Source organism: Miscanthus floridulus, chromosome 9 (genome assembly GCF_019320115.1).
Source record: "Miscanthus floridulus cultivar M001 chromosome 9, ASM1932011v1, whole genome shotgun sequence".
Classification (NCBI taxonomy): Eukaryota; Viridiplantae; Streptophyta; class Magnoliopsida; order Poales; family Poaceae; genus Miscanthus; species Miscanthus floridulus.
Window position 1 is genome coordinate 129,060,665 of NC_089588.1, and position 26,845 is coordinate 129,087,509.

The 26,845-nt window shown below is 48.1% G+C and overlaps 1 protein-coding gene across 1 annotated transcript; it reads left to right on the forward strand.

The window, feature by feature from the left end:
- The first annotated feature begins 8,493 nt into the window (after window positions 1-8,493).
- LOC136480905 (zinc finger BED domain-containing protein RICESLEEPER 2-like) lies at window positions 8,494-11,152 on the forward strand. Its single transcript, XM_066478334.1, has 3 exons — window positions 8,494-8,562; window positions 8,674-8,711; window positions 8,848-11,152. The coding sequence occupies exons 1-3, from the start codon at window positions 8,494-8,496 to the stop codon at window positions 11,150-11,152; spliced, it is 2,412 nt and encodes an 803-aa protein (XP_066334431.1).
- The last annotated feature ends 15,693 nt before the right edge of the window (window positions 11,153-26,845 follow it).

Genomic DNA, 26,845 nt, shown 5'->3' on the forward strand with positions numbered 1-26,845 from the left:
TTTCTATTGCGCCGGATGCAAAATTCTTGGTGGTTGGCACACTTGAGCAAGGGTGAAGAAGTTAGAGTTGAGATGGAGTTGGTCGAAATGATGCTGGCGTCGGTCTACTGACCGGACGCTGGGTCACTCAGCAACCGGACGCTGAAAGGCTGTGTCCGGTCGAGCTGGCAGAGAGGTCGCCAGTTTCGGTGTTACACCGGACGCTGGACCTGAGATGCACCGGACGCTGGTTTCTGCGTCCGGTCAAACTGACGGGTCTGCACAGTCGCTAGGGTTGAGCACCGGACGCTGGTCTGCGTCCGGTCAAGGTGGACCGGACGCGTCCGGTCGAAAAAACATGCCTCGGGGAGCTTACTGGAAACGACCGGACGCTGGGGCTTCAGCGTCCGGTCAGTTTTGACCGAGCGTCCGGTCAGCTTCGTAGCTGTTGAAATCTGACGAACAGCGTTTGAAGCCGGTGACGCGTGGCGTCCATCGGGCGACCGGACGCTGAGGGCCAGCGTCCGGTCAGTATGACCGGAGCGTCCGGTCAGAGCGCGTTTTGCCCAGTGAAGGGGTATAACGGCTCTATTTGATGGGGGCTCTATTTATAGCCCCATGGCCGGCTCAAAGGATAACTCTTGCACATTTTCATTGACATAGCATCCTTGTGAGCTTAGCCAAAGCCCTCCCACTCATCTCCATCATTGATCCATCATCATTGTGAGATTGGGAGAGAATCCAAGTGCATTGCTTGAGTGATTGCATCTAGAGGCACTTGGTATTCGTGTTGCGCTGTGGATTTCGCTTGTTTCTCTTGGTGGTTGCCACCACCTAGACGGTTGGAGCAGCGGTGGAGGATCGGCACGAGTTGGTGATTGTTCGTGGCCGTCTCCGGTGATTGTAAAGGGAGTTGTACCTTCCCCGGCGGAGTGCCGAAAGGTAACTCTAGTAAATTGCTCGTGTCATTGGGTTACCTCACTTGTGGGTCGGTTCTTGCGGTGTCCAATCGTGTGGACGAGGTTTGTGAAACACCTCTTAGCCGTCGAACCACCAAGTGTTGGTCGACACAACGGGGACGTAGCGTGTTGGCAAGCACGTGAACCTCGGGAGAAAATCGATTGTCTCTCTTCTTTGGCATTCTCCCGGTGATTGGCTATATATTCATCTTGTGATTGGTTCATCCCCTACACGTCGGTATAATCACTCTACTCACTCATTTACATTCTTGCAAACTAGTTGATACAAGCTCTTTAGTGTAATTAGAATTGAGAGCTTGCTTTATTATTTACATTCATCTAGTTGAGCTCTTTAGAGTAGCAATGTTGAGAGCTCTTAGTGAGTAATTACATAGCAAGTTTGTGTGCCTAAGTATTCATTGCAACTAGAATTGTTGGATAGGTGGCTTGCAACCCTTGTAGAGCTAGAGCAAGTTTGCATTACGCTATTTGTCATACTAATCAAATTGCTCTAGTTGATTTGTAGATTTTTAAATAGGCTATTCACCCCCCCTCTAGCTATATTAGGACCTTTCAACAACCCAACGAAGACCTGCTTTCGCTACAGGCATCGGGAAAACCCTAACGATAACCTGTCCTTATCAGGCATCAGGGAAGTGAAATTACGGCAAAATAGATACATCAAGCAAATTGCACAACAAAAAGAGAGAAGAAGAAAAGAAAAAAAATGAAATGTATCACAATTATAGCCCCAACTACCACAATAAGTGCTAACATCCTCAGCATTCAAAGCACCCCAACCACTTCAACAACCAAAATTTAATGTAAAAGGGTCACTCAACACTATAAAAAGTGATCAAACAACCCCCCACACTCCAACCCGCCACAACCACGGTACCTCAAGAGCACCAGAGAAAGACCAACTCCCAGAACACCAAATCAAATAGACCACGAGGAGAGATCAACGCCATGGAGTCAGGAGTGTCCTTAGAAACACAGAGGCTAGTTCAACCGGTATCGTGCGAAGACTCATAAAAACGAAAGCTCGAGGCAACGGATGAAGGCAAGGAAGAGTGCCTACGTCTGTACCACAGGATGGTGTACAACATCCTCCTGCCTACAATCAGGCGGAGCTGAAGACTGCTGGCGGGTATCGCACGAAGGCTCGTAACATCCCCCCGTAGCTGAAGACACCAACCGGTAGCGCCTCGCAGCAAGCCAGCGTCGAAGATGCGCAGCATGCTTCGGTCGACCAGAGTGAAACCTAAGAAGCCGACCAATCGGCCTCCGAAGCCCAAAAGGCTGACTACCTCGACAAAGGCAGCACCGGAGCAAGCCCATGGGCGTGACCCCAAAAGTCCGTCCTAAGTGCACTAAAGGTGGCAAAGCTTCCGCAAGGGCGACAAGGTCGAAGACGAGCTCTAGTACTTCCCCATCATGAAGCACTAGAGAAGGCCAGCCTTTGCCTCAACAAGAACAAAAGCGGAGGCCAGCAGCGTTAACTTAGGGACTGTACCTAGGAGCTCTCTTCTTTCCAAATAGACTATTGTAATGAAGCTCCGTGTAATAAAAAGCCTTCGTACATCTATGCATCAAACAGTCAATAAACACTACAAGATACAAAACATACAAGCTAAAATGCCAACCGCAAAGTTATCAACCTGGAAAACCAATAGAACCGAAAGGCGCGAAGGCCAGACAGGCAGACCTATTTTCACACCCATCGGGAAAATAATCGACGAAGACCTGTCCCATCCACGCGTCACGAAAACAAAAAACCGCAGTAACAAACAATCAAGTACAAGTCATAAAAACCGAAGACGCTACGAGTATAGGGCCATTCGCATTCATAATTACAATTCATGTTTGCATTCAAAGCATTTACCCATTTCAACAACCAAAACTCACGCAGCCAGAGGACCGCTCCATTTTAGCAATCTGTTAACAGCTTCTACCGTGTAAAAGAAGAGAAAAAAGAGACATCGGCGTCATGGAGGCAGGAGTGTCCTTGCAAATTCGGAGAAGGATCCCCAATGGTAAAAGCAGTAGCTCGGGACACCAACCGAAGGCCACTGAGGGTATGGTCACCTGAACCACAGAGTCACTACAGGATTCTGGTTCTTTGCCGAGTGCAGGCCGCACTCGGCAAAGCCCGCTTTACACTCGGCAAAGGCTTTGCCGAGTGTCGCACTCGGCAAAGAGCACTCGGCAAAGAATTCGTCGGCAAAGAATTCTTTGTCGAGTGCCATGTCAGCACTCGGCAAAGTTAACGTCCACCGTCATCTGCCGGTTTCTTTGCCGAGTGCTGACGTGGCAGGCACTCGGCAAAGAGTTTTTAATTTTTTTTAAAAAAATAATATTTGCCGAGTGCCGCTCTGACAGGCACTCGGCAAAGTGATTTTTTTTTGGAAACAATCTTTGCCGAGTGCTGATACTCGGCAAACTTATGGTCACTTTGCCGAGTGCCGTGTCAGCACTCGGCAAAGCTGTTGTGCTGGGAAAAACTTCCCCAGCTTTGCCGAGTGTTTGCACTCGGCAAATCTAGGTAATTTTTTTTCAGTTTTTTTCACATTCCATCCATGCAATATCACATATATTCAACACAAATCCATACAATATCACATATATCACATATATATCACATTCCATCCATACAATTCAACACAAATCCATCCACAAGTTCATCCGTAACAAATCCATCCATCCATCACAAGTACATCCATACAAATCCATCATTAGTCCAACATAAGTCCAACATAACCCTCACAGAAGCCAATCCATCACTAGTCCAACATAACCATCACAAGTCCAAAAGCGAAATGAGAGGTACCTACTGCGTCCCTTGGTCCCCATGGCCCCCAGAGTGTGAAGAGCTCCCAGATGGCCACGAAGGCCACCCTTGCTGCGGAGGGCCACCCTGGAACGTCCACCCGGGTGGCGGAAGATGGCCACCTGTCCATCCGGAGTACCCATGCTGCGTAGACGGAGGAACGCTACCTGGCCACGTGTACTGTGGAGTCGGGCCAACCGTGCCAACCGGCCACCCGTGCTGTGGAGAAGGGCCACCTGGAGAAGTCGGGTTCGAACCCGCCGACTGTGCCTGCACAAAGAAGAAGCGATCTCATTAGTACCTGCAGGATGGCCGCACAAGCTAAAGCAATAAACAACCATATATACTCACCGGAGTCCCTATAGGACTAGGAGGAGGGGGTGGAGCGAACAGCGAGGGAGGCAACGGAGGCAGGACCAAACCCGGGATCTGAAGGCCCTGAAAGTTGGTCGCCACGTCCTGCAGCTGACGCGCCGAGTGCTGCTGGACAGCCTCCAGCTGATGCGCCGACTGCTGCTGGACAGCCTCCGGCTGTCGCAGATGGGCCTCCGCCTGGGCCATCTGCTGGGCCTGCAATATTACACCCGCAAGGTTTAAACAATGCAAAGGCCAGGTACATGTGTAAAACCAGTGAACGACGAATAAAACTGTACTTATTACCTGAAATGCCGCCATCATCTGTGTGGAGCTCGGCTGCCGAGGTGCTATGGGGATGTCGGAGGAGCTCGTGCTGGTTTGTCGAATCTGGCTCAGTCTGGGAACAAAGGACGACTCGATTGCGTTGTTGGCCATCCAGTACCGGCCGTGCTGCTTCCCTCCTCCCAACCTCATCACGAGGTCCGTATCCAGGGGCTGGGTGGCCAGATCGAAGTCCTCCCCATGGCGCGTGCGAGCCGCCGAGGTGTACTCGGCAAGCTTGGGGTAGACGCTCGTGTTGGTGTACGTGTTGGCCCCATCCTCCGGGTTGTAGACGTTGTCCGCCGCTGTTGCTGGGCCCTTGTGAGCCAGGGCGTACCCCATGAACTCGTTGATTTCCTAGCCACCATGCGACTAGGACTGCGAGGAAAACACAAAGATGATTACAAGTAATGACAATTGAGCGCTAGAATAAATAAATAAATAGATCAACTGAAGCGTACCCATCTTTCCATGTAGACTGGGAGGGGCCGGTTCCCTTGGTGGTGTGACGGCCCTTGCATCTCCAGGCGGCACCTCCGACAGCTTCTGCGCTGAGTGTACGTGTCCTCCGAGACCCACTTGTTCACGATGTCCACCTAGCAGTCTTTGTACTTGGAGCACCAAGCAGGACATATCTGCATGACATCAAGTATTTGACATGTCAGAAGATGAATTGAAGCCTACTTATTTTTCATGGAAGGAATCAGAATGACATCTCTATATCACATGTGGGGATGTACTATTTTGTGAACATCGTACGTGCAACGTGCTGGAAACTTTTTCAAATTTTGACCACAGCATACGCATACGATATCATGACATCTCGACAAGTTTCGCGATTTTCGGAATTCGTTTGCATTTTTTAGAATTAAAAAACTGCCCGCACGGAAGATGGTGGCGTTGCCCCGTGCGCACGTTGATCGAAATTTTGGGTCAGTTCATGGATTTGACCTAACTTTACACTCAAAAACAAGAATATCATTTTTTGAATCATTCAAATTGAATATTCGATGCACCCGCAGTTCAAACCTACATTTTCTGGAAAAATTCAACAAATCGAAATAAAGTGAAAAAATATAGCAAAATGTACTAAAAATGTGCCAAATTTGAACATGTTGATCATGGTACTGTAGGAATGCTTCACAAAAAAACTGGCGGCCAAAACCAAAAAAAAATATTTTTTGCCGAGTACTAGGGCTGGCACTCGGCAAAGAGGTCCTTTGCCGAGTGCCGACCACATGACACTCAGCAAAGGCGAGCCGGCCTGGTGGCCCCAGAGCCGGCCACGTGGCAGCTCTTTGCCGAGTGCCTAACGGCAGGCACTCGGTAAAGGTGACGGCAATGGATGCCGTTTGCCCCCTGACACTCTTTGCCGAGTGCCCATGTTTGCCGAGAGCCCGGCACTCGGCAAAGAACTTCTTTGCCGAGTGCCTGCGTTTGCCGAGAGTCAGGCACTCAGCAAAACGTCCTTTGCCGAGTGCTGGGTTTGGCGCTCGGCAAAGTGGCTCTTTGCCGAGTGCCCGAGTTTTATCACTCAGCCTCTACGCACTCGGCAAAGATCCAGTTTCCTGTGAACACCCATCCGCCAAACACTACCAAAAGCCGAAGGCTGCGGGTAGATATCTTGTGAACACCCGTCATATCCCCCAACAGCCAGAGGCACTGGCTGATAGGGCATAGGAGCTAATCCTCCCAGCAGACTGCAGCAGCCTCTGGTCGACCAACAAAAAGCATAAAACCCAACGCAACAGAACTTGGTAGATCATAGGACGCATCGGCCATACGCAACAAAGTCCGGAGGCAGCACGCAAGCATGACTCCAACAGCCTACGACAAGAACACAAATAACGCCAGAGCACCTAGAGCGACAGCAGGACCGAAGACGAGCAACTCCGCTTCTCCACTCCGACGCGTTAGCATGTGTCTGAGAACGCACCATCAAGAAGAAAGCGGAGGCTGGCAGTAGAGACTTAGCGTTAGCAGCCCAGAGCTCTCTTCATTCTAAACAACAATGTAGTAATACACAAATCAATAACAAACAAACCTTCGTTTATTCAAAAAACAAGCACACAGCCGGGTCGAGACAGATTACAACAAAGTAGCCAAACGAAGGCCTCTAAGGAATTAATAAACCTTAACAAACTTATCACGCTCATCATCTATACTATACAACACAAAATCACACATATCAGAAACCGAAGGTCGAGGGAAACTAGAGCGCCAGTAATCCCACAGATCACCATCCACATAAACACCTTCCCGTATCAATGTCAAAGGAATCACATCCTGCGCAGGCCCCCGGAAGGCAACCTACGCAGGAAGAGTTTGTGTTAATTCCAAAGCCCGAAGGCGTTACAAGGGCCAAAATATTTTTTACATCACCACGAAAGGTGCGAAGAGCATAGCATCATCACTACTCTAGAATCTATCTAAATCTAGAGGTCAACCTCCGGAGAGGCTTGAGCAGCGGCGGGCTCATCAAGCCTTGGAGGCTCTTCTCTAGTGGGTTCTTCCGGCTTCCTAGCTTCCACCGCACGTGAGGATCCCATCGTTTTCTTCCTCGTGATCTTGCAAGACGCCACTTCTTGGGGTGCACGGCGTGCCTCCGCAGATTTTAAATCCTAAAGCAAACAGAAGAAAAATAGATTAAGAACAAGTAGAACAACAACAGCAAACTATTGCCCAAAAAAACACACGAACCTCAGCACGACGAGCCTCCGCCAGAGCACGAGCATCCTGACACCCGAACTTGCACCAAAAATGACCAATGAAGTGATGGACGATCATGGAGATGTCCTTCAGAGTCTCGCCAAGCACCTCTGGACTCTCGTAATCCTTCCTCCGCTTCATATCCGCAACGTGGTTGCAGCCGGCTTTCGCCAGAGTCTTGGTGAAGTTCGTCGCGCTAGACACTGCTGCAAAATCGCCAACCTTGCCAACAAAATCAGGAAGCTAGGAAAAGTTGGCGCTCATCCACGAGAATAGAGTAGCCGGAGAGGCCTCAGATGGAAGGGGGGAGTGATTCCCCCAAAACCAGCCAACGCTGAGGAGTAAGCGGCAGCAGCAGCCTGGCCAAGCGTCTTTTGCCTCTTCAAGCTGCTTCTTAAGCATTTCGACCTCCTTAAGCAAGGTTGCACCCGATGCCCTCTCTACATCCACTTCCTTGCGGAGGCCTTCCGCAATTTTGCTGGATTTCTGAGCTCTCGCCAATGCTAGCTCTTTAGCGGTCTTCGACCCAGTTAGCTCCTTCTCCAGGGAGCTAACCCTAGCCCTCAAATCACCCAAACCCTTTTGAGCTTCCCGGTGGCCTTCAACTTCTTTCTTGAGCCGCTTCTTTTCGGTGACCAGTCATCGCATTCCTTCTTGATGCGCTCAATAACCTCGTCGCGCTTTACAACTTCAAGAGTGGTGCGCGCCTCAAGAGCCTCTGCCATATGGTGAGACTGCGTAAAACGACATATGAATATCAAGCAGTCAAGCAAAAACTTAAGAATACAAAGACGTCACTAAGAACATACCACGCATTACTGCTCAAGATTGAGCCGCAAAAGTTGGTAAAAATCAACCTTCTTGAAATGGCAACGCACGTGGCCTGCAAAGAAACAATCTATAACCAGTGAGACTAAAATAATGCAAGGAAGAGGGTATGAGCAACCTATAGTTTTTCAAATGGGCCAGGCCCAATGGGCCGACACGGGCACGGCCCTAAAAAGCACGGCACTAGCCTGGCCCGGCCCGCTAGGCATTGTGCCCGTGCCTGGGCCGCACATTCGGCCCATGGGCCAGCACGAGGCACGGCACGAAAAAAGGCCTGGCCCGGCATCGGCACGGCTTCGAGCCATCATGGCCGTTGGATCCCACGACCCCTGCGATTCTAGCCGTTGGATTCCGCCGTTGGGGTGGGGGTGTATATAAGCAGCGTCGTCGACCGGCTCCCCCTCGCACCCCAAACCCTAAATCATTCTCGCCCTCCCCCGCCGCGCTCTCCTCTCGCTCTCTCTGGCTCTCCTCTCCGATTCCGACAGCGCGGGACGACTCCGACGGGCGATGGCGACCCGCCGCCGTCCCCACCTCTTCTTCTCGCCCTACGGCAACTCCAGGGCTCCGAAGATGCAGGTAAGAGCACTCATCTTCTTCTTCTTCTCGCCCTCCGGCAGCTCCGGCACGGAAGATGCTTTCTCTTCCTGATCTTTTTCTTCTTCTTTCTTCAGATCCGCTGATTCGCAGCTGCTCCGAGCTCCGTCTACGTCGCCGGCGTCGTTGAGGTAAGAATCCGCAGTAAACCCTAACCCTAACCTTTCTTGTTCTTTCTTTAGTTCTTGATCTTGACCGTCTTCTTCTTCTTGTTCTTGAATCTTGATCTAATGATCTACTTCTACTTGCTCATGTGCACTTGTGCAGCCGTTCAAGGCCAGTGGCGATGCCTCCCCGGCCCCCCTCTGAAGAGACAGTCGAGGCTACCTTGTCTGCGTACCATGAGGAGTCTGAGAGGTTGCGTGAGCTCCCTGGAGAAGACGAAGACGACGACATGGGCGACGAGGAGGTAGAAGAGCTCTTCGGCCGTGGATTTGGAGGTGGAGCTGGTGATTCGATCGACGTTGAAGGTGGTGATGGAGCAGAGGACCAAGGCAGCGAACAAGATGAGAACGTCGATGACCAGGTATCACGTCCCTGTACCTCTGATGTGTGGCTTGACTTCAAGAAGCTGTTCAAGATGGGTCCCAAAGGCAAGAAGGTCATGTATGGCGCTGTCTGCATCCATTGCAAAAAGCAGTATTCTGGTAGATCTGCAATTGGCACTGGCCACCTCCGTCGTCACAGGGATAAATGTGCTGTTAGGCGAGAGAAAACTAGGAGCTTTAGTCAGTCTCATATCTCTTTTAATCCTGATGGTTCTATGCGTAATTGGGATTACTGTCCTATGCGTGCTCGTACTGAACTTTGTCGATTGCTTGCTAGGGTAGATGTTCCTATAAGCTTTGGTGAATCTGCTGCATTTGAGGAATACATCTGTAATGCTCATAATCCTAAGTTTCAGGCTGTCTCTACACAAACCACCACTAGAGACTTAGCCAAAATGTTTTCTGATAGAAAGGCTAAGCTTGTTGAGCTACTTGCTTCTGATTCTGTTAATTGTGTGTGCCTAACCTCTGATATATGGTCTGGCAAAGCCAAAGAGGACTACCTTAGTGTTGTTGCTCATTACATAAACCCTGATTGGCAACTAGAGAAGAGGGTGCTTGGTCTTGTGCTTATTGATTGTTCCCATAATGGACATAACATTGCTGATAGAGTTGCATCTGTTCTTGGTGATTATGGTGTTGCTGAAAAAGTGTTTGCTGTTACTTTGGACAATGCTTCATCTAATGTTTCTGCCATGCAAAAACTTAGACCTGTTTTGTCTAAATATCTTGGTCTTGAGGTACCTGTAGAGGATCCAAGACATCCTGAACCTGAATCTGCTGTTAGTACTATGTTCTTGCATCAGCGTTGTGCATGCCATATAATCAACCTGATTGTCAAGGAGGCACTTAATTATCTTAAACCTTTGATTGAAGTTTTTAGAACTGTAATATCATTTTTAAACTCATCTAATCAGAGGATTGCAGCATACAAAAGACTTTGCATTGCAGCGGGTGTTAGGCCTAGAAAGTTTCAGTTGGACATGGATGTAAGGTGGAACTCTACATATCTAATGCTTAAGACTTTGCTTCCTCACAAAGATCCTTTCACTACTTTCATACATGCAAATTATCCTAGAGGTGAGAATAGTGAGTTGCTTCTAACTAAAGAACATTGGGCTGTTGCTGAAAAAGTATTTGTGTTTCTTAAACTATTCTATGATGCTACTGTTGCATTGTCTGGTGTTTACTATCCTACATCTCCACTTATGCTTCATTATCTGGTTAAGATTGCTATACACCTGAACAATTATAGTAATGACATTCACCTGAGAAATGTGGTTCAACCTATGATAGACAAATATAATAAATATTGGAGGGACATACCTTTGCTCTATTCTTTTGCATTCATCTTGGACCCTAGAGCTAAAATGAAGGGTTTTGCAAAAGTGCTGAGGAAGTTGATGAACCTTACCAGTACAGATTACAGTGCTTACCAGGTTGGCACTAGAGCTAGGCTTACTGATGTTTTCAATAAGTATGAGGAGAAATATGGAGCTGTTAGGTTGAGGAGGACTGTCCCTCAAAACCTGTCTAGTAAGAAAAGGTCTGCTTGGGATGAAATTTATGATGATGATACACCTAGTCCTTCTGGTGGGGGTACTTCACTGCTGCATTCCTCTCTTAATCTGTCTAGAGATACATCTGCTACTGCTTTGCTGCATGCTGCTACTTCTACAGCTTCTAATGCTTCTGAACTTGTCTCATACTTGGATTGTGACACTGTTAGCCAGTTGGATGATTCATTTGACATCTTGAAATGGTGGCATGAGCACAAACTGACATATCCAGTGTTGTCCATCATGTATAAAGATGTTTTAACTATTCCTATGTCTACCATATCTTCAGAATCTACGTTTAGTATGACTGGTAGGATCATCGAGGAGCGGCGGAGGAGGCTGAAGCAGGAGACGGTGGAGTGGCTCACCTGCGTCAAGGACTGGGAGTTGGCAGAGGCAAGGCTGCGGCACAATGTGGAGGACCCGGAGCTGGAGGAAACATTTGAAGAGCTTTATCTTGATTAGTGCCCTGTGGGGGTATTAACCCCTATACCCTTACGGCTAGGCTTGGGCCGGCCCAGTCCAGGGGGTCCGGTCCACTGGAAGACGACACGCGGCTTGGCCGATCTGCTCGGAGTCCCGCGCAAGGAGTCAAGACGGACTTGGAGATCAAGCAAGATCCTGGTCGGTTAGAATAGGAATCCTTATCTGGCCACCTATGGCAATTGTAACCGATTAGGATTAGTTTTCAGATCTGTAACCCTGCTCCCCAGACTATATAAGGCGGGCAGGGGACCCCTCCAAAAAAACATCTCTCATTGACATACAGCAATACAATCAGACGCAGGACGTAGGTATTACGCCTTCACGGCGGCCAAACCTGGATAAAACCTCGTGTCTGTCTTGCGTCACCATCTTGTTTGTAGCTTACGCATCTGTCTGCTGACAATCTACTACCTTGGGCATACCCCTAGGTAGACTGCCGACCATATTTCGTTGACATGCCCCAGCCGCCAAGGTAAATCACAACCCTAACTTCCTCTTCTTCTTTGGCTAACTGATCAGTGCTCCTAATGCTAACTCTGTTCTTCTTTTGCAGCTGGCCAGCTGGGAGCTTGAACTTGAAGCTTGAAGCATATCTTTATTAGTTTAGTCTTTACATTTAGCTTGAACTAGGCTCTGTAATATGAGAACTTGGACTTGGACAATGATGTAAGAACATTGAATTTTAATGGAGCTAGGCTGTACTCTTTTCTTGACTAGGGTTTCTCACAAGGGTGAGTTTTACCTAGTAGGTTTTTAATGAGGCAGCCATTGCACATGCTCCAAATAGATTTCTATTTTCTTAACTCTGTGTGTTTGCTGTGTTTTCCTGACTAGTTGAGTTGTGCACTTGTGCTGATGAACTTGGGTTAAAAATGTGTTAGTGCCTGGGCCGGCACGAGCACTGGCGTGCCACCGTGCCTGCTGGCACGGCACGGCACGGTTTCCCCTCCATAGTGCCGTGCCTGGGCTGCCACTTTGGCACGGTGGCACTAACAGGCACGGCACGGCGGGCCACCGTGCCGCATAGTGCCGTGCCTCGCCGTGCCGTGCCGTGCCGGGCGACCCATTTGGAAAAGATTAGAGCAACCTCTTAGAGTACGGTTAACATTGCTAAGAGCCTCCGCCCACCCACTTAGGCCCTGTTCCGTTCTCTTGGAACCGGCCGTTCCTGGCCCGAAAATCTTCCGTGCTTATTCAAATTTGTGAAAGATATGTGCGGCTGGGAATCATTTCCCTACAACCGAACGGGGCCTTAAGGTATCTGAAGCAACACCTGGCCAAAACAGCACAAAACTTAGAATCCAGTATAAAAAAGTGGGAGCAGAGAAATCAACCAACCAATCAAACAAAATTTGTTACCTTCGCCATTGTCTTGAGGCTGAGCCGAAGGCCCACCTTGGTCAGGGAGCTCAGCCACACCCACATTACTCCCCAAACCACCCAAACCCTCCCGGGCAAGGTCATAGGCGGGCGGTACCACCCTGCCTTCACCGTTAGCCTTCGCAAGGTCAAAAGCAAGAGCACCTGCTAAAAACAAAAGCACCTCAGTCAAACAAGAAACAAGGGTAGCGAAGTACAAAGCAATGGACACTTACCCAAACTCATAATGCCTTGAGCGGCATCCTCAACCTCAGCATCCTCCGCACCCGGAGCCTCAGCACGCCGGTCCCCGTCTCCCGACTCGGCCTCTGACTCCTCCGCGCGGGTAGCCTTCACAGATTGCGCTAGACTCCTAGAACTAGCTTCACCCTCATTAGACGCAGCCATTGCATCTACGCCTGTGCCCTGATCATCAGAACTCGACGGACTCGAACCAGGCCGAAAATCGACGACATAGGTTCCACATCAGGAGCACAAGGGATAGCACAACCGGCAAAGCCTGTGGTGGTATGTGCCATCAGGTCAACGTCTCCACTGGCTGCGGAGACCTCTGTGCCCTTGGCCACCGCCTCCGCCGGCGGATTAGCCATGTCACCGCAGGATCCCTCCATCTCTTCGCCAGCGGAGTTGATGGAAGCGGCATTGGAGATAGCCGCACCCTTCTGCTTCTTGCTGATCGTCTTCGTCGCAATTCACCTGCCTGAGGAGGAAAAAAGAGGATGCCCCGCCTCAAGACGGCTCCACGCAGCTCCGGCCGCTGGGCAGCTGATGTGTGCTCGCCGGGCCAAGCAAGCAAAAGGAGGAAGCCAACACAGCGCAGGCACGTACATCTACACCGGCGCCCTTGCTCGGATCGACAGCAAGACCGGTTGGTGTGCCGTCTACAGGAGAAGTCCGGCCTCCCGCACTCATTTGAAGGTGGACGCACCCTGGAGGAGCAGCAGTGCTGCAGCACGTGTGCACGTTGTTGCCTGCGCTTCCCAACGATTAAGGACGACCGGCAAGCCACGTGCATTTGACGGCTGAAGCAAGCGAGATCGATGGCAGGCTGCCTGCGGCGTTCGTGCTGCGCCATCGTCTAGAAGGACACGAGCAGCCATCTTGGACTCCATGCAGCCACCGGTCCCACCTAGAGGAGACGAATGCCTTGGCGTTGGCTCCAGGGCCGGCCTGATATCTACATCGGAGTAGGGCACCGAGAGGCTGCCGTCAACGCATCGGCGCGGCGCCAAGGGATCTCAACCCCAGGTGCAGGAGGAAGGCAGCGCCTCATCCGACGCTGACGCACGATCACCACGGATGCACACAAGCCGGCCGCACGGGGAACGCTAGGCCTCGGCTCTCCGTCAACGGCGTATAGATCTTGCTGGTCGGCTGTGGAAAATCTGAGCGGACGCATTTATCAGCAGCACCAACTGCAGCATGGGCAGGTCGTGTGCGAGAACCTAATCTGATTTTCCCCTATTCTTGCATAGCTCCATGTATGTTGGCTGGTATTGTGTGGCTCCGGCCATGAGATGGTGAGGATGGACAACAAGCGGATGGAGATGATGCTCGGCCGGCTGTCAGTAGTATCCATCAGCGTCTCGATGCATGGAGTCGGCAAGGACGCCATGGAGAACGGCTTCACATCTACATCAACGACACCACCACACCTGGCGACGTCGACACGAATACCGACGCCATCTGCAATGGCTCCTACCCGAACGATGCCACCGCACCGAGAAGGTAGACGCTACACCGACTACCTACCGGCTAACACCGACGAGGAAGGCGACGCTACATTGACTATGTGTCGGTGGACACCAATGAGACAGGCAATCACTGCTGGATTCAGGTTCTTTGCCGAGTGCCTGAGGCACTCGGCAAAGGCCAGATTGCACTCGGCAAAGCCTTTGTCGAGTACGGCACTCGGCAAAGAACACACGGTAAAAAATTGATCGGCAAAGATCTCTTTGCCGAGTGTCTTTTATCGGGCACTCGGCAAAGGCTTTGCCGAGTGCCCCGGGGACACTCGGCAAAGAAAAGCGACCGTCATGGCGCCAGTTCCGTTGACGGTGACTTTGTCGAGTGCCAGGCACTCGGCAAAGATTTTTTATTTCATTTCTTTGCCGAGTGCCAACCCTTCGGGCACTCGGCAAAGAGTTTTTATTTTTTTTTACAAAATTTCTTTGCCAAGTGCCAACCTTCAGGCACTCGGCAAATATTTTTATTTTTTTTTAAATATCTTTGCCGAGTGCCCTCTGTACGGCACTCGGCAAAGATTTTTATTTTTTTTAATTTCTTTGCCGAGTGCCCTCTGTACGACACTCGACAAAGATTTTTAAATTTCTTTGCCGAGTGTCCTCTATACGGCACTCGACAAAGATATTTATTTTTATTTTTTTAATTTCTTTGCCGAGTGCCATCTGTCCGGCACTCGGCAAAGTTTGAATTTTTTTTAAAAAAAATTCTTTGCCGAGTGCCCTCTGTCCGGCACTCGGCAAAGATTGAATTTTTTTTTAATTTCTTTGCCGAGTGCCATGGTCACAACACTCGGCAAAGCTGGAAAAATGGGTTTCTGGACACCCATTTTTCTAGCTTTACCGAGTGCTGTGACCATTGCACTCGGCAAAGCGGTCCTTTGCCGAGTGCAACACTCGACAAAGTGACCCAAAACTGCAATATTTATTTATTTTTTACATTCTATCATGACAAATAAATTCATACAAACATCCATCACATATATATCTCATCCATCACATATATATCTCATCCATCACATATATATCTCATCCATCCGCACATATCACATCCATCACAATATATATCACATATATAATAATAAGTGCTTAAGTCCATCCAAATAAATTCACAAGTCCATCAAAGTCCACAAGTACATCAGAAGTATATCACAAAGTGAACAACAAATGAAAAAAAAAATACAATGTGCACTTATCTCGGCCAAGACGACTGTGGTGAAGGCCCAGCTCCATCATTCGGAGGTACATGAGGTGGATTATTCGAGCCACCGTCACATGGAGACTGCACAAAGGAGAAAAGATTGCATGTGAGACAAGATTATTTGGATAGCTAATCTAGGAAGGTAGAGGCCATACAAGCAAAGCACAAGCGAAAGTAAAAAACTTTCATACTCACAAGAGTAGCTGTAGCTGCAGGACGCGGAGGCGGAGGTGGAACCAACAGCCCAGGTGGCAGAGAGAAGCCCATATGTTGCCCAAGTCCTTGTAGGAACTCCATAATGTCCGTCAGCCTCTGCGCTTGGGCCTGCCGCTCGGCCCGCTCGGCCTCCCGCTCGGCCCGCTCAGCCTCTAGCTGGGCCACCATCCTTCGGTGCCCGGCCTCCAGCTCCAGACATTGCCTCATTTCTTGTTCCAGCCGGGCCTGCAATATTTCACTCCAATGTTTCAGTAATGCAAAGCTAATTAAGGTGTGTAAAGATCAATGTGTGACGAGTAAAACAAGAATAACCTCGAGTGCGTCGACCCAGTGCTGTGCAGCGGTCGGCCGTGTGCGAATGGCCGGGCTCTCGCTCATGCTCCGTGCTCGGATCTGGGAGAGAGAGGGAGTAGAGGCCGTGTCGATGACACCGTCGCCAAGCCAGAACCGCCCATGCTTCTTGCCTTGCCCCGCTCTCATGATGACCTCTCCATCGAAGTCCTGGGTGCACGGATCATGGTCTGGCCCATGGAGCGACCTCGCCACCTCAGTATACTCACTAATGCGGGAGTGGACGCTCGGGTTCGTGTATGCCCCGGGCGGGTCCTCTAGGTTGAAGGAGACATCGGACGTCGCCTTGCCCTTGTGGGCCATACACCATGCCTGGAAATCCAAGCAAGCCTGACCACTATGTGACGCCGACTGGGAGAAAGACAGCACGATGATTAGAAATCAGGCAGAACTGAGCGTCACAATAGATAAATGAATTCGCGTACCCATGCTTGTTTGTATCCGGCGAGGTTGCGGCTGCCTTGATGGTGTGCTGGACCTTGCATCTGCAAACGACGGTCCCAGGCATCCCTGTGCATCTTGAGGTAGTCCTCCGTGAACCACCTGTCCACCACCATCGCCCAGCACTTGGGATACGCTTGGCACCACCAGGGAATCATCTACACGTCATCAAGTATTGGACATATAAGAAGATCAAATTAAACAAACTTAATCTCAAAACGAATCAATATTGATGCTCTTCATTTACCTCAAGGTACTGCTCCCGGGTCAGCTGCATCTCTCTTGCGTCTTTCTTGGTTTTCCTCTCTCCAAGCTTTGACCCGTAGTAGGTTACGATGGCCTAGATACGCACCTCGTGATGCATGTCGGAGACGAGTTTTTTACAGGCTTTGGTAGTCACCTGCTCCACCCTGGTCTCAAATCCCTCCTTGCATCTGTAATAAGTCTGCATACAAAAGCGATGTATCCATTCATTATTTCAAGAAAAGTCTAATGAATGCGACGTATTGAGCAATGTTGTGCGAGGGAGACTTACCCAAAGCTCTGCCTTCACCCGCACCGCCTTGTTGGGGTACTCCGCATCGGTGGTGACGGCGTAGTGGTCAAACGAGTAGGCCGGCTCCGTCTTCGATGCATATGTGACAATGCTAGGGAAGTGTTGCCTACACAGAAGACCTAGGATGCCGTTGACTAGCCGTGTGTTACCACCCGACACAACCACCCAGTTCCTGCATAAGTGATTAACAAAAATTATTAGTTTTTTTCATCATATCATATGAAGTAGTGGTGATAACATATAAAGTTACTTACTTTTGCCCTTCAGGGCGAATCACTAGGCGTTGGTGAGGAAGCGGAACCTGTGGGAGGCTCGCGGGACCTCGCAAGTAGACACTCGAAGAGGAGTCGGAGGAAGCGGAACCCGTGCCTGCCGCCTCCAACTCGTCGTCCTCGTGTGGCCCCTCCTCCTCATCCGTCTGTCGAGCCAGCTCATCGTCTGACTCGTCCACGGGCGCCACCTCCTCCTTCGGCTCCTCCTCACACGGCGTGGGAGGAGACGACCCCCTCCTGTGTCTGGCAGTCCTCCTCCTCCTCCTGTCCTATCCCTCCGCCGCCCCCTCCGCCTCCTCCTACAGCCGGCTGCGTCTTTGGTAAATCGAGTTCATGGACCTATGACGGTCGCCCGCCATCTTTGTTCAATCACCTGCAACAAAAAAGAAAAACAAGACGTAATTAGAAATAGGTGCAAAAATGAACAAAACATAATGACAAAAAACATAGTATTACATGTATTAGAAATAATCTTCATGATTGAGATTAGCTGGATCATAGGTCTCGTCATCACTATCAACATTGTCCAACTCATAAACACTATCCGAAGGAGGAATGTTGTCTTCATTCTTTGCCTAAACGTAATCGCTCAAGCATTTGTATGTCCTTCAGATTTTGCACCTCGTCTCCAACGTCCTCGTCATCATCCCTGTCATTGTCTACTTCCATTCCTATCTCTTCGGTTAAGTCTATGTCAAACCTTCCTTGTAGTCCCTCTTCTTGATAGAACTCTCCATCATATGTGTTTGGGTTGAAGTTGTAATCTTCATCGTTTGGGATAGGTAGTTTACCGTGTGGCGATACCTTGTGCACAATAGACCAACCCTTAAGATGATCGGCGTCTTTGCACGCGTATGACGTATAATAAACCTGGACGGACTGTTGAGCCACAATGTAGACATCTTTTCCTGGATAGACGGAATCCTGTCGAATTTCGACTAGCCCAAGCTTAGGGGTCCGTCTCGTTACTCCAGGATGAAACTAGTGGCATTTGAATATGATAGGAGTAAGAGGTTTGGAACCATAGAATGATAGTTCGTAGATTTCTTCAATTCTTCCATAATAGTCAAGTCCATCAATGCCTGACGTAACAACTCTGCTGTTTGTGGTTTTTCAATTGGACCGACTCTGCTCGTAGCTTGCTATGTGAAAACGATATCCATTCACATCATAACCGGTAAATGACTTGACCCTAATGGCACAGCCGTTTGCAACCTGTCTCAGCTCGTCACTTATAGATGCATCAGTTTGGGCTTTCTGTTTGAACCAACAAATGAAATCAGGGCTCCCTGGTCCCGCACCCCATGAAAGAAGGGTATCATTTTCTTGCGGGATAGGTTGCCTCGATCCATGCTAGGATTGACGAAGAAATTCCCTGTACCAACAAGAAACAAGGGGGTTGGACGAAAAAACAAGGACATACGGTGAAATGATACAAGTTCGTTCAGAACTTACCCAATGAACGGTTGCACCTCGACAAGGTTGGTCAACACATATAGCATGATACTGCACCACTCTTCATTTTTCAATTGCTTAGTGGTCGATGCACTTGCGCTTCTGAGTTGCCCTTGGAAAAGGCTGAGGTTCAATTCATTTTCGCCAGCATTGTAACGAGGTGGTGGATTATAAACGCTAGGAAGTTTCTCAGTGTAGTATTTGTCTGTGAAGTTCGACACCTCCTCTAGAATGTATGCCTCTGCAATGGAAGCCTCAATTTTGGCTTTGTTTCTATATTTTTTACAAAGAGTCTTCAGACATCTCTCGATTGGATAGCACCAATGGTTCTGCATGGGGCCCCCCATCCGTGCCTCATACGGGAGGTGCACAATCAAATGCTGCATCGGCAAGAAGCCGGGTGGAAAGATCTTCTCTAACTTACAAAGCAACACCGGTGCCACTTTTTCCAAGTCATCAATGACGATCCGACAGAGCTCCTTGGCACAAAGCTGGCGGAATAAGTAGCTCAACTTTGCCAGCACTTGCCAGACATGCTCTAGGACATAGCCTCGAACCATCGCTGGAAGAAGCCGCTCAATCCATATGTGGTAGTCATGACTCTTCATCCCATTTACTCACAGAGTGCCTAAGTTCACTCCCCTCTTTAGATTCGCTGCATACCCATCAGGGAACATTAGCATCTTGATCCATTCAAGTACTTCCCTCCTTTGGTCCTTTTTCAAGATGAAATCGGCCTTAGGCCTTCTCTAGGTCTTACCACGACTAGGAGGCTGCATCTCTTGATTTGGTCTATCGCACAATGTTGCCAGGTCCACTCTAGCCTTAGGGTTGTCCTTAGACTTTTCAGTGTCCATGAGTGTTGCCCAAAGTGCCTCGGCGACATTCTTTTCAGTGTGCATTACATCAATGTTATGTGGCAGAAGAAGGTCATCGAAATAGGGGAGCCTCGTCATGCCCGAGATATGAGTCCACATATGTTGCTCACCATATCCCACAAAACTATCTTCTTCATTAGGCACGAGAGCATCTATCTGAGCATGAACCTCATCACCAGTCATCATCCGCGGTGCAAGGTTTGTCACTTTGACACCTATCGTAAAGTTCTTGATGTCTTGTCTGAATGGATGGTTATGAGGTAGGAATTGACGATGTTTGTCGAACGACGAATACTTGCCACCCTTCTACAACCAAATGAACCTCACACCTTCCTTGCATATTGGGCATGGGAACTTCCCGTGAACACACCAGGCGCAGAATATCCCATACGCTAGGAAGTCATACAGGGAGTAGTGGTACCAAACGTGTATTTTGAAGGTTGTCTTTGTAGCTCGATCGTATGTCCATACCCCTTTGTCCCAAGCATGGACCAATTCATCAAACACGGGCTCCATGAACACACCCATATTACTCCCTGGGTGTCCAGGAATTATCAACGATAAGAATACGTTATGTCGTTGAAAGGAGACACCGGGGGGGGGGAGATTAAGGGGGGTAACAAAGATGGGCCAACATGTGTATGGGGCAGCCATCATTCCATAAGGATTGAACCCATCTGTTGCCAGCATGACACATACATTATGAGCCTCATCTGCTTTGTCACGATGTTTGTCATTAAAGCGGATCCAAGCTTCACCATCGGATGGATGTACCATCTTGTCAGGATTGTACCGTTTGCCATTTTTGTGCCATGTCATCTGTTTCGTGGATTCCTCGGTCATGTATAGCCGTTGGATCCTCGGTAGGAACGGAAGGTACCGTAGGATTTTTACGGGGATAGTAAGTTGCCTCTTCTGGCCATCATCAGAGTCTACCTCCAGGTACCTGGAGGATTTACACTTTGGACATAACTTTGCATGCTCGTGTTCTTTCCTAAATAGGACGCACCCCTTCGAACAAGCATGTATCTGCTCATACATCATCTTAAGTGCTCGAAGGAGTTTCTGTGACTCGTACATGCTCTTTGGCAGAATGTGGCCCTCCGGAAGTAGGGTGCCAATCACGACCAACATCTTATCGAAGCCAGGTCGACTCAAGTTTAACTCGGACTTCAACCCCATTAAGCGTCCAATGGCATCCAGTTGAGACACCGTTGACCGATCATGAAGGGGTTTCTGTGCCGAGTCCATCATGTCGTAGAACGCCTGTGAGGCTGCCTCCATCTCCTCCTTCTCACGTCCCTCATCGAACTATCCTTGGTGAAAGTCATCTAACATGTCTGGTACCCCCCGCATCAGCATCAAAAGCCTCCACTCGTGGTCTCACCACCTCCTCTCTCATACGATGGGCTTCACCATGGTGGACCCACCGGGTATAGTCCAGCGTAAATCCATTCTTCACAAGATGTTTACCCATTTCCACCTTGTTTACCCTCCTCTTGTTTCCACATTTGCTGCAGGGACACAAAACTAGGCAATGTCCTTTAGCAGCCTTGCCAAATGCACTGTTCAAAAAAGCATCAGTCTTGTTCATCCATACCATGGTGTAATCTCTCTGACTTCTCTAGCCCATGTACATCCACTGATGGTCCTCCATCTTCTAACATATGTATCAGCGAGTAATGTAACCATCAATTGCATCTACATGGTGTTCCTACTATCTAATAGGTGAGGATAGGTCCTAATCCCACCCGCGGATGCGTAGATGAGGTTAGTTTCCATGCTCTACTCCTATCCGAGACAGAATTTTGGCAGTACCTCCCTGCTGTTCTCCAGATACACGTCCTACCTAAGAAGAGTGCGTATCCGGAGAACAACAGGGAGGTGATGCCGAAACTCTGTCTCGAACAGGAGTAGACCATGGAAACTAACCCATCTACGTATCCGTGGGCTGTCCAAAAAACGTGGACAATCCGAAACAGATACGGTCATAGATATGCAAAGATCTGCATACCTCCAACCGTATCTCTTTCGAACGGGAGATGCCTAACTAGGTTACGCGATCTACGACCATGATACGGAAAGAGGGGTTATACCTAGGGTGGCAGCGGAGTCAGGCTAGCGGGGCCATGGTGGGTCGGTGCAGTGGCGAGGCGGCGCGATGCAGGCAGACCGGCACGGCGACGGGAACTCCGGCTCGGCTCCGACGGACTATTCTCTAAAAAAAGGAACAAAATACTGTCATTTAAAAAAATTCGGCAGAACCTCCCCTGCACGGTGAGGTTTTCAAAACCTGCAAAAAACAGCGGCACGATGGCCGACAAGCATAGTAGTCTCAAGAGAAGCCATGTAATTTGGATATCAATCCACACAGAAGAATATATCCAAGTAGTACCACTACTTCTACTACTACTTCCACTATTGCTACTACTACTACCACTAGTTCTACTACAACTACCACCACTATTGCTACAACTACTACCATTAGTTCTACTACTACTACTACCACTACTTCTACTACTACTACCACTAGTGGTACTACTACTACCACTACTTCTAATACTACTACTACTACCACTAGTTCTACTACAACTACCACCACTATTGCTACAACTACTACCACTAGTTCTACTACTACTACTACCACTACTTCTACTACTACTACCACTAGTGGTACTACTACTACCACTACTTCTAATACTACTACTACTACCACTACCACTACTAGTACAACTAATACTACTACAACTATCACTACCAAGACAACAAAAAGAGAGAAGGCATACCTGACGGGCGCCGGGAGTAGGGGCGGGCGGTGTCGGGGTCGGAGTCGGGGTCGGGCACGGGCGTGGCCGGGGGCAGGGCCGGCCGGGGGCAGAGCCGGCCGGGGGCAGGGCGCGAGCAGCGTGGGAGGCCGGGCGGCACGGCGCGGCCGGGGGCAGGGCGCGGGCAGCGCCGACGGCTGGGGGCAGGGCGCGGGCAGCACGGGCGGCCGGGCAGTAGGGCGCGGCCGGGGGCAGGGCGCGGGTAGCGCGGGCGGCCGGGGGCAGGGCGCGCGGGCGAGCGGCGGCGGGGGCGGTGGCGGTGTGGGCGCGGCGCGCAGGCGCGTGGTGGCGCGGGCGCGTGGCAGCGGGGGCGGCGGCGGCGTGCATCGTACATGACAACGTGTACGAAAACATGTAGAGATGTCCTGGTTTGTAAGTATCGTACATGAGAACGTGCACGAAAACTTCTAAATTTTTTATCATAGCCTCCACATATGATATCACGACATCTCAACAAGTTTCATGATTTTCGGACTTCATTTGCTTTTTATAGAATTTAAAAACACTTCGCACGCAAGTTCACGGTCAAGTTTCGTGAACAAGATGTCCGAAATTTCGGGTCCGTTCCTGGATACGTCCTCACACTACACTCAGTAACATAACTATCATTTTTTGAATCATTAAATTCCAGTATTCGTACCACGTGCAGTTCAAAATTATATTTTTCAAAAAAATCCAAGTAAAAGAAATGAAGTAACTAAATATATCAAAAAGCCATAAAAAATCCCCAAATTCTAACTAGGAGTTCCTGATGCCTTAAAAGGGTTGCACAAAAAATTTGGAGGCAAAAAAAAAACTTTGCCGAGTGCCGGGGCATGGCACTCGACAAATGTGGTCTTTGCCGAGTGCCACGGATAAGGCACTCGGCAAAGAAGGTTTTGAATTTTTTTAAAAAAAAATTTCTCTTTGACGAGTGCCCTAACAGGGCACTTGGCAAAGACATTTAAAAAAAAATTTAAATCTTTGCCGGGTGCCAGAGCAGAGACACTCGGCAAAGAAATTTTAAAAAAAAATTCTTTGCCGAGTGCCTAACAGCAGACACTCGGCAAAGAAGGCCGCGGCCGAACACCGTTACGCGGGGTAGCCTTTGCCGAGTGTCGAGCTTTTGCCGAGAGTCTGACACTCGGCAAATAAGTCCTTTGCCGAGTGCCCTTCTTTGCCGAGTGCAATTCTTTGCCGAGTGCGGCACTCGGCAAAGAAGGTCTTTGCCGAGTGTCCGATTTTTGACACTCGGCGAAGAATTTTGCACTCGGCAAAGCCTCTGTTTCGAGTAGTGAATGCTTCATCGACTCCATCTACTTCGACACTACACCAGCCGGCACCGACGTGATGACGATGCGGGCGGGCGGGTTGATGTTCCAGCTGCGCCAAGCCAACTTCACCTGCTTCGACAAGCACGCACCACTCGACGCCGACGAGGTGGACGACATCTGTGCCCCGACCACTAACGAAAATTGCCTAAAATCTAGGCATCCAGAAAAATTATCAACTACCAAACGAGGTGACAATTTCCATCTAGCACTTCAGCGTACGCATGGAGGAAGCCGACGTCCAAGCACCAACATCCGGCCGTGCACCGACCACTGACGTTTGATCCAGCCGCATCAAGGGAACGGAAGAACAGCGTGTGCCAGCATCATAGGGACGACGAGAAGATCTACGTCAAGAAAGGGAAGGCAGGAACGCACAGGCCACCAGTGCCATGACGTCCGGCGTCCACGACATCTACATCAACGCTCGCACCGGCCGCACCAGTAGACTAAAGGTATGACCATCTTGCTAGATCCCATTACTATAATTTAATTTGTCTCCTGCGACGTACATGATATGATCCTTATTGACCATTAGGTATAATTTTAATTTTAATTTTAATGTCCTTGGATTACTTTGCACAAATAAGTTTTGATATAATGCTTATTGACCATCAGGTATAGTTTTTTTATTAATTTAATAATAATGTCACTGAATTACTTCGAATTACATGCTAATGTTGCTAAAAAATTAGGGACCATGATCCGTGGAGTTATCAATAAAGCCTATATGGAAAAATTCAAACCTCCACAATTATAAAAGATAATAACTAAACTAATCCAATAATACTTTTCATAAATTATCCATGTCAACCGTTATGAAAAATTAACAAAAATCTCTCAAATCTACATGTAAATGCTCATATAAGCTATTCCGAACAATAATTCAACATCCATAAGTTAAAACTAACATTAGTATAAATATTTATTTTTATAAGCTTTTCAAGTGTGGAAATATATCCTTATCAAACCACATAGTAATGACGCCTACAGCTCACTTTAAGTTATAGTAACACACATAAATTTTGTAAGTCGTTGTCTTGAAAAAAGTTTAAACATTTTGATTGAAACATTATATCATATGAATATTAGTAACTTAATTTAAAGAATTATTTGTTTAATAAAACAATACTAATACGATACAATAAATTCAACATTGTGAGTGCCATGGTGCATGCTGAAACAACTATTTATGACATTTTTAAAACTAAGAGGGTAGCCTAGGACCTTGAATATTCTTTTAATAAAATAAAACATGAAAATTATGAATAAATGATACAATAAGCATTAGAGTTTCAAATTAATAAAATGTAAAAAATATTACAACAAATAGATCAAAAGCTAAAGGTTAAAGTACAAATTTTCATGATGTCACATAAAGGAATGAAATAATTGTTTATACACTTTAAGTTTATTTATGTTTCAACTAAATACATATGGTGCTAAAAAGATTAATCATAGAAATTATTACTCACGAAACCGGTAGAAATAAAAAATAGATCCTAAAATTCGTACAAAAATCTAAAATATTTTGCCATCCGGTGGAGTATAATCATCATTGTAAATAATAGCTATTGTATCTGAGAAATTAATAAGCTTAAAATTTGGGGAAAAGAATCAAAATTTAGGTTCATGTCGTCAAAATATAGACTGCAGCTAAAACTATCATAGTTTAAGCAAATGTTTTATCTAAATGTATATTGGAGATACACAGAGGTGCTATGTAACGAAAAAAAACCTATAGATTTGGATGAAATAAACATATAAATCAATATTTGATAGATTATCACAATTAAATATAGACTATAGAGTACCTATTATAGCTATTATTTTAGAACATTAATGAAGAGAAAAAGATATTTAATATAAGTAATTCTTATTAGTTAGTGTCTCATAAGAATATAACCCGAGAGCACAGGTTGGTGAACTAGTTATGGACTAATTAGGCTTAATAGATTCGTCTCGTAAATTAGTCTTAATCTGTGCAATTAATTTTATAATTAATCTATATTTAATACTCTAAATTAGTATTTGAACATTCGATGTGTGAGTGAGAGAGTCGGCCGCAGAAGGACGTTGCTCCCAGCGGAGGGCCGCCACAATAATGATGCGACTGGGACATCCCCTCTCCTTGTCAAGCCGCCCACGCGAGCAACAAAATAGCGCAGAGGAAGGCGCACAGGAGGAGTTGCGGCGGCAGCGCTGGCACAGCATGGGGTCCTGTATTCAGGAGTCGTGTTCTAGGGTAGGAAAAAGAACGGCAGCTTTGTAGGCAACGCCCATGGGCTGAGCAAGCGAGCGGCACGGCTATTGCACAGCGTGGCCCTCTTTCATCCATGGCAATTGCACAGCGTGGCCCGTTTCTTCAGCACTAAATGAAAACCCGTTTCCAAATAAGCAAACCAAATAAATTGTGCCATCAGCTACCATATTACATTCCCGTTCTAGTGCCGAACCAAACAGCACCTTTTTTTTTATGAAGAATCCCAAACAGCACCTTAGTTTTATACTATGTTATAATGTGTTAGCAAACTGTCCAATCACCTGTATCAACAATTCCACATGTTAGCCACCTCAATATATATATATCTTTTTTGCATTGCTTGGAGCCGCAGAATGGTGTATTGCTTGGAGCTTATTAATTATGGCTCGAAAGAAATGATCTTGTTTTCAGAACGTAACAATATCTTCTCCTGATGTCATAGTGCATCGCTCTTTAATTTCTCTGCAGACATGGAAACTCCTCCTCAGGACCACAGGGAGCTGAACTGGGCACGGTGAAGGTGACGGAGAGATCGATGCTGCAGTTGTCAGCCCAGTCTGTGGATGATGCGGATGCTATAGATAGTTTATACTTGCTTGGCTATGCGTCCATGCTTTTATAGAATGCTTAGATCAGGGAGATCAGAGAGAATGTTTCTCCGCTCGATGGCAGTAAACTTCTGAGACTAATCTTGTATCAAGCTGGTATCCCAGCAAATTAAACATGTTTTTTTTCAGTAAAGCGGATCCAAAAGGTCTTTGTTCTAAATAGGGTACCACTGA

What these genes read in the sequence shown, in the direction of transcription:
- LOC136480905 (XM_066478334.1), top strand. Translation starts at nt 8,494, where the DNA reads ATGGCGACCCGCCGCCGTCCCCACCTCTTCTTCTCGCCCTACGGCAAC. An exon ending in CCAGGGCTCCGAAGATGCAG is followed by an intron (nt 8,563 to 8,673) that starts GTAAGAGCACTC and finishes GCTGATTCGCAG; the next exon opens with CTGCTCCGAGCTCCGTCTAC. An exon ending in ACGTCGCCGGCGTCGTTGAG is followed by an intron (nt 8,712 to 8,847) that starts GTAAGAATCCGC and finishes GCACTTGTGCAG; the next exon opens with CCGTTCAAGGCCAGTGGCGA.